This window comes from Hesperophylax consimilis, chromosome 30 (assembly GCF_061612785.1).
Source record: "Hesperophylax consimilis isolate HC1 chromosome 30, BYU_Hcon_1.0, whole genome shotgun sequence".
NCBI classification, from domain to species: domain Eukaryota; kingdom Metazoa; phylum Arthropoda; class Insecta; order Trichoptera; family Limnephilidae; genus Hesperophylax; species Hesperophylax consimilis.
The window spans coordinates 10,985,862-10,995,000 of record NC_142865.1 but is presented as its reverse complement, the minus strand read 5'-3'; the positions used below and the strand labels follow the sequence as shown (position 1 = coordinate 10,995,000).

Below are 9,139 nucleotides of genomic sequence, written 5' to 3'. Positions count from 1 at the left end.
TATATTTCTATTGTTCATGTCAATTAATGTTAGTTTAAAGTAATGGTGTTTTAGGTCTAAAGTAATGGTGTTTGAAAGAGAGAGTACGAAAACAGTGTGCAATATAGTTGTGAATGCAGAATACTTGGAGCAGGTGGATGAGTTTGTGTATTTAGGAAGTATGTTCTAGAGAGATGGGAAGGCTGACAGAGATATTGAAAGAAGGGTAAATGCAGGTAACTCCATTAATGGAGGACTGAACGCAGTTGGCGCTAACAAAAAATTGTCCAAAGAAGGGAAGTTAGCAGTCCACAATGGAGTGCTGGTACCTACCCTGATGTATGGAAGTGAGGCATGGAACTGGCAGAGAAAGGATGAAAGTAGATTGAATGCTGTTGAAATGAGATCCCTGAGGCGTATGTGTGGTAAAACCATGTTTGATTGTGGGAGAAATGTGGAGATCCGCAAAGAGTGCAAGGCTGATGTAAGCGTAATAAGTAAGATTAAGAAAGGGACGCTTAGATGGTTTGCGCATATAGAGCGAATGAGCGAAGAAAGGAGTGTAAGGAGGATATATAATGCAAATGCGAATGGAAGGAGAAGTCGGGGACGCCCGAGGAAGACATGGCACGATCAAGTGAATCAGATACTTGAGTCGGGCCATGTCAATAGTCAAAATAATAGAAGAGTATGTATGAATGTGAATGAGTCCGTTCTCTCTGCCTACCCCTGCGGCGAAAAGGCGTGATGGTTAGTTAGTTAGTTCAGCTGCGGCTGATAGTTAGTACCCTTTGTATTTAGATTTTATTAAAATAAATTGATGTGAAGAAAAATCGAAGAAAATGTTTTCCTGACTACCACCACTGGGTGTTCTTGTACCAAGATAGTAGAAAAAACTTTATTCCACACAGCTGTATGGAGAGGGTCTTTTTGAGAAGAAGAAGGACTGAACATGTTACAGGAGGGAGGAAACACAATTATTTCACAGCCGAGCTATTGAACTCAAGAACGAGTCGTGGAAACTACCCATTCTAAATTGTGACAAATGTCAGCTGTACAAATGACCAGACTCAAGTATTTGATTCACACGACCATGCTATGTCTTCCCCAGGTGTATCCAACACTTCTTTCACCCTTAACCGCTCTACACCATGTCCAAATCATCTAAGCCTCCCTTTCTTAATCATTTTTTGTTTCATGTCACAGATTGAAGATGTTTGATAAATTTGTATTTGTGTTTTGAGTGTTGTGTTATTGGCACCGTTAAATATTTGTTGCCTAAATTAGAAAATTTAATTAAAAAGTGTATGTGCGTTACGTACCAAAAAGAATTACATCAACAAAATTTTGGGCTCACCGCTCAAAAGAAATAATATTACAAGCGGGAAACTCGTACTACAAGCGGGAAACTCGTGAATCTACATCACACTTGGAATCGAACTTTTTTAACTTGAGCTTTTGTTTTCAATCTAAAGTTTTTTAGGTGTAATTAGGATAGCTACCGCTCAATGACATTAGCGGTGCTAAATTTAGGTAGCTATCACTAAAGGGCATCAGCGGTGCAGTCAAAATTTGGGTAGATATCGCTCAAATGCATTAGCGGTGCTACCCAAATTTGGGTAGCTATCACTTAAGGGCATCAGCGGTGCTATCCAAATATGTGTAGCTATCACTCAAGTGCATTAAGCGCTGCTACCCGAATTTGGGTAGCTATCGCTTGAGTGGTTAAAAAAAACCTATTCAATGATATATCACCTATTATTATTAACACACTCCGGCCGGGAAAGGTAGTTCTACCTGTTCGGCTGATTGATGCTTAACGCCGGGAAGCGTAGTTCTACCTTTTGCGCCGGCATCATTTCAATGGCAGAAAAGATGGAATTATTCAATGTTTTTATATGAATATTATATACCAATCTCTTTGTAAAGGTCCCAATTAATGTACATAAATATCGAATCGTATTGCAAGTCTTCTTTTTATATGTATCTTCGTGCTTTTTGTTTACATCGGTAATTATAGTTATTGTAATAATTCAATTCCTGGATGAATGATTTTATAATAATAATAATAATAATAACATGGAATTTATATAGCGCAGTTTAGTGTCATTTCACTTCAAGTGAAATGCTTACAATGCTTATGACCGTGAAACCCAATTCGAATCTCTATCTCTGTTCCGCCCCACTCAACACCTATGTGCAAGCGAACGAGAGATGTCGGGCATATTTAAAGAAAGCAGGTATGGGCAAATACGGATAGGCGGACCGTAATAAACATATTACAAGGTGAATTGAATTGCATTTCAAATAATACTCGATTTTCTTTTAATACTTTTATAGCTTGGGTATGCTGCGTCACTAAGTAGTAATTTTTATTAAAATATTATTATTATTTAAAAGATATAGCAATTTAAAACAAAGTAAATAAATTCGCGCGGGACCTTTATTTTCACCCAGAGACAGCGTAGAGCCAGCGCAAAAAATACCAGCCACAAATGTGTTAACTCAATAGTATTGTGAGGTGGGTACAATTCCCCTACATTTTTGCCAATTGTCCTTTACCCCTTAATATTTATGTTTATCTAAGCTTAAAATATAAATAAAACATCAATTTGATTGTTTCAAGTAGTTTATCAACAATAGAATAGTTATTATTATAAAAATCATGTTACATAATAAATAATTATAAAAAAAAAACTAATTAAAAAAACATTACAATTGTCAAATTGTGTACTTCTTTAGCTTTGGAATTAAAAAATAATTATACCTAGTGTAAAAATAATGAATTAAATTAATTAAGACTAAATATGGTGTACTTCAATCTCTCTCCATACTAAATTCATTCGTGCTTAGAAATTAATGTAAATACCGCACAAGAGACTCAACTGCTCCCCATCGTCCGGAGCTAGGGAGTCTATGGCAACCCCAATCATTGGAGTATGTCGTGACCACTGAATAGATAAAATACAATAGAAATGTCTTCTGTGTAGATTTAGAATGGAAACCAATGTCATCACTGACTTAATATCTTTTGGTTCTAGCCCATTTAGCACGCACTCTGTCTCTTACATCGTATTTCGTCATCCAAATTAAATTTTAAAGCGACGTTTTGTATTAGAAATTTAAGCCCCGATTGACCAGACTTTTGGTTCATGAATACGCCCAAATCTAATTTCTTTTTGATATTCTTTATTCTATGTTCATGGGGATAAAGGTGGTAGGGAGAAAAAGGAGATGGGAAGACGAAGGTGGGGAAGTACCTGACTATTCAGATCTGGTCATCAAACATGGCTAAGGCCATTTCAAGCTCAGTTTCGATTCTGAATGAGATTCACTACCACATTTGACAAAATCTGATATTTATAAGCAGTTTTTAGCATTTTTTATATTCATAGGGCGTAGATTATCTATCAAGATAACAATTTGGGAGGCGGGTTTGAGAACCATTAATTGGATAACCAACACCTCTGCCATTGGACACTCCAAGTGGTTCACTATGTTTGGTGATTTAGAAGAGGTGCCCGGGTTCATTCAGGATGCGAGAGGCTGGCTTGGGGAAACCCTTTGATCTCTCCAACTGGTCTTTCGATCCACCACCTTACGCCTCAGCGGGAGGGATATACTTGTACGTCCGTCACTTTTGGACATACTGTTCCCTATATTCCTACCCACCCCTCATACCTTTTCCTTCAAAGAACATCCTCTCCTTCCTTTCCTTAAAAAGACCGTCTACACAGCATCACCAAAGATGACATAGGCCCTGAGGGAAATTATTTTTCTGTCTTCTGTATGGGGTTAAACTTAAAACAAAAAAAAACTGAAAATCCCAAAAAGCAAGATCTATACTGATTTGAAAGAAAACTGATTTACGCAAGATCTTTGGACTCTTAGGCCCTAGACAGGTCAATGAAAGTGATCAAGTGTTCAAGAAAGAATTACGATATTTACAAGTGTTTGATCGATTATATCAGAACTAAGGAAAAATTAAGCTTACTTTGGGTGTAAGGACACGCCCACAACTCAATTCTATTGATTTTTTCTACTCAGTGGCACAACTCTTAATTGTATAACAATTGCTGGAAGGAAAATATAAAATTCCTGGCAATTCAATAAATTATAATATAGCTAAAGCTGTTCCCAACAATGTGGTCTATCAACAAGGCGATACTGAGAGTAACCAGATGTAAAAAAAAACTTATTTAAATTAAATAAATACTTTATCAAAAAGAAGCATCTTTATTTTTTCAAAGGACGCAATAAAACATGATACAGAGATTTCATTAAATTCATTGTAATAAAATTATATTCAGTCTTGCATATTTTAAGGCAAATTTATAAAAAAAATAATGATGAAAACTGTAAAATATTATTATTTATACTTAAATAAATAATTTAAAAAACACAATAAATAATTATTTCTAATAATATCATAATAATTATTCATTACAGTAAAAGTATTATTTTAATAAATATGAAAAACAAAAATGCAATACAAGTCATTTCACCATGACATTCATAACATGATACCAAATGTTCAGCATTCCCTTTTTAAACACAAACCATAGACAAATAACAACCATCATTCCCACATTTCAACCATAGATGATAATAATAAAAGTTTTATTACAGAGAAATATATTGCTCTTTCGTCTTTGCACCAAAAATCTATTTTATTTGAGGTCCACAGTGAGGTTACCAGAAAAAATAATGAAAAATGAAATTGTGTAGAAAGATTTAGCTTTGGTTGTTTCAAAAATAATGAAAGGTGGAGATAGCAAATAACTATTGACCACATTCAGGAAGGAAAGGAGGAGATAGCAAATAACTATCGACCACATTCAGGAAGGAAAGGGAGAGATGGCAAATAACTATCGACCACATTCAGGAAGGAAAGGAGGAGATAGCAAATAACTATCGACCACATTCAGGAAGGAAAGGGAGAGATGGCAAATAACTATCGACCACATTCAGGAAGGAAAGGAGGAGATAGCAAATAACTATCGACCACATTCAGGAAGGAAAGGGGGAGATAGCAAATAACTATCGACCACATTCAGGAAGGAAAGGGAGAGATGGCAAATAACTATCGACCACATTCAGGAAGGAAAGGAGGAGATAGCAAATAACTATCGACCACATTCAGGAAGGAAAGGAGGAGATAGCAAATAACTATCGACCACATTCATGAAGGTATGGGGGAGATAGCAAAACTATTGACCATATGAGGAATGGAGAGGGAGGTATAGCAATAAACTATTGACCACTTCCAAGGGAAGCTAGCCAGGAGGGGGAGAAACAGCAAATAAATATTGACATCATCAGAAAAGGGGAGGTTAGCAAAACTACAGATAACTCCCAAGAAAGGAGGGGGAGGGATAGAAAACCTATTGCCGACTTTTAAGAGGGGGAGGGGGTAGCAGAAAATAACCTTTTGCTAACTTTTAGTAAACTACGGGATATTATTTGGACACGCTTATAGTGATCAATTTGAATTTATTAATGAAATTGAATAGATTGCTCTACATCTTATCCACTCGAACGATTTTTGGCATATTATGGCAAGTTTGTAAAACGTGTTGAGCGATCGCTTACCATAATGTGCCAAATTTAACTATTTTACGCAAAACATTTAAAAATGTAAATGGATTAAATATCCTAATTTAGTGCATTCAATTTTGGCAATTCGCGAACCCAAATTATCAACAGCTGTTTATGATAAAAAATTGTGTCTTCTAATATATATATTTGTATCTGTGATTATTAAGTAGGCCAAAGAAAACATACAGAAATAGACAATATTGAATTACCACATACTGCAATTTCTAAGAAACTACATGCAGAATTCGCGCATTTATATGTTATATTATTTAAGTTTACGATTTTTTAACATATGTTCTTTTAAATACAAAAAATGTGAGATAAATGGTAAAATGTAGGTGGATTCATTGGCTATATAGCACTAAAATCAGTATATCTGTCTCTATACTAAAATTCCAAATAGAACGCACGGAAATCCTGGTCACTAGACTCGTATTTCAATTATTAATGCAATCGTTCAAGTGGATAAACAACGACTTTGCCCCTCGCAAGAACTGAACTGAGTGCTTCGGCAGATGATAAAACCTCTATGGTCACCTAATATTTAAAAAATTCAGATATAATAATATATTTACTTATCAAACCTTCATTCAGACTGAAAACCACTTTTTCGCACTCTTCGGGAATCAAATCGTCACATCCTATACACAAACGAGCGTGCCATAGATAATCGAAACAAGGGGAGATATGGCATGGAATCGTGCTGACTGTCGTCAAGCTAAGACCAAACTGCACAGATTATCAAAGCTATGAACTATGAATGATGTTCCCGACACGCATAGTGAACTACTAATAATGATTCATAGCGCGTCTCCCTTGTATCTATTATCTACGTAGCACCCCCATATAAAATATTCCAAGACTTGCCACAATACACGATGATTCAAATACAAACGGTGGTTTTAAGCACAAAAAAATGTTATACACAAAATACAATATTTATTAGAATCACTTTGCTTTGTTTTTTAGTTTTTGACTTATTAAGGTTGCGATTTGTAACAAAACTTTTTTCAGCCATGCGGTGGAGTGATGCGGTGCTGGAAATAAAAAAAATTAAGAGATGGATAGACTGCAGGCACAAACATAAAGAAAACATGACAAAACGATAAATGCAAAAAGTTAAAATAGAAAAATTTTGCTGTAAGGCAAAACCAGGGGACAGCGGTACTCGACAGAGATGCAAATGCAGCAGAGTTTACGGCAAGTAAATTGTAATTTTCGATATGTATATTCTTTCGAATTTTTATTAGTTTTGTTAATTTTCCATTTGTCATTAGAATGAATGATGTAAATTTGAGGTGTCTGTTAAAATATTGTATCTAAAAGAAATGTAATTGCATTGTCAAAAGGTAGGCAGATATATATATTTATTTTTTTCCAAAGTATCGTAATATAAATATGAGATCAAAAGAGTGCTTGAAAGTCTGAGAATATTTTATAACTGAAATAATAAAGTAAGTAAGTATGTATTGTAAATGTCTGAGAGACATTTGTAAGGTGAAAGAATAACTTTTTAAAGTATTATTACTTGACAAAGTATTGTGATGTAAATGTCTAACAGAGTATGATGTTTGACAGAGTATCATAAGATGTCTGATAAAGTATGGTAAAATGTCTAAAAGAACATTGTATGATGTTCGACAGAGTATTTTAAATGTCTGACAGAGTTAGACTAAAATTACTGTAATTTAAGATGACTGTCAAAACGATGACCGTCATGTTTGATCGAACAAATGTGAAAATAAACAAAACCAAAAACCGCGATAAAAAAGGTTTTAATGTCGGAATTTTAGATGGTCACAAATAATTTCGAACTAGAAACCAAAATGAATTGAAATATTCCATTGAAAAGATATGAGAATATTAAAAAAAAAAAAAACTAACATACCTCACGATTTTAATTATTCCACGGTGACACGTCACAATTCCTCGATAGTTCACCTTTTTAAAATTCATTTCCCGGAAAGAAGGATATTTCTGAACAAATTGCAGAAACGTTCCCTCCTTAGTTAAGTTTTGCCTATAAAACTTTACAAAAAACATTAAAACGTTCTCGGATAAAAATATTACATAAACTCTGCCGCAAATACAACATATTAGAACACAAAACAAAAACCATTTTTAACACAAGTGTGAAATGAACTGTCAGAATAAAACAAAACGTTGTGCGTGAAAACTTGAAATTAAACAACAGAAAACACTTTTATAAGTAATGATTTAATTCTTCGGTTTAAGAAAGGGAAAAAAATATTAAAAATTAAATATTAAAAAAATACACAAAACAATACTGAAAATTTTAAAGTCATGCAAGGGATTATTTAAAAAAATATGTATTTATTTTATCTTCAACCTGATCTAACAAATGATTTCAAACTACTTTGTTAATTGATTGAATTATTGTCAGACAACAGCCAAAGAATTGTCGGATATCATTCAAAATATTGTCAGGCAAAAGCCACAAAGTATCGTTAAATATCATTCAAAATATTGTCAGACTACAGCCAAAGTATTGTCAGATATCAGTCAAAATATTGTCAGACAACAACCAAAATATGGTCAAATATCAGTCAAAATATTGTCAAATACAGTCAAAATATTGTCAGACAACAGCCCAAGTATCGTCAGATATTAGTCAAAATATTGTTAGGCAATAGTTAAATGGACGTAACCTTGATAAAGTATTCTATCTATAAATCTGTCAATTCACAGGAGCAAACTTGGAAGCAGTTTTATTCTTGGTGTTTTCTTAAATTATAAATATCAATTTTGCAGGATATATGACAATATAACTATGAACAAAAAAAACTAATTAGTTTTCTCCTGAAAAACAAACAGATTTTTCGATAGAAAATTTAATTCAAAAGACTATATTATAAATATCGCGAGATACTGCTAATTATCATCAGACAACAGTCAAAGTATCGTCAGAATATTCAAAAGTAATTCTGAAATAATTTTTTTAATTTAAAACCTGGGCTCAAGTGCAAACAAAATTAATTTCTATGTATTTTTATGCAATTCGGTAAAAATTTCTGTACAAAGCGAATGAATGAATCATGCTGGTTGGCAAAATAGATTATATTTTATACAAAAAGCTAAAATATTTCATATTTAACATATAAAAAATATATATTTGCGAACACTAAAAATTTTGATATCTGTAAAACCTTCAATGTTGTGCTAAACTAACCGCTAATAATTAACAATTCACAAGACAAGAACGAGGCTAAAAAATGATATAGTATTAAAAAAAACAGGCAAGCAATATAAAAAAAAATAGATTAATAAACTATGTAAATTGATATGAAATAAATATGTAGTTAAATATTATTTGGTACCTCAAGGTCGTCGAAATCGTCAGACAATCCGTTGAAGTTGGCGAGAGAGTTGGGCTTGTTGGCAGGAACGCTCGGAGCCGACGTACCCCCGGAGCTGGTCGAGGAAGAGGAAGACGCTGCCGACTCCTTGGATCCTGGCTGCGAGATACCGTTGTGACATGGCGGGGAGATCGGAGAGTGGTCGGAAGCACCTGGAGAAAGAAATTACATTCAAATACAATGAG

The 9,139-nt window shown here is 34.0% G+C and overlaps 1 protein-coding gene across 2 annotated transcripts in view; it reads right to left on the bottom strand.

Annotated features, from left to right (window-relative positions):
- The window catches only part of LOC149409624 (uncharacterized), a 152,532-nt gene that overhangs the window by 3,973 nt on the left and 139,420 nt on the right, over positions 1-9,139 (bottom strand). For both annotated transcript variants that reach the window (XM_089649668.1, XM_089649669.1), the window contains exon 8: positions 8,916-9,106. In XM_089649668.1, the coding sequence (XP_089505794.1) occupies positions 8,916-9,106 (191 nt within the window). The remainder of the gene's footprint in view (positions 1-8,915; positions 9,107-9,139) is intronic.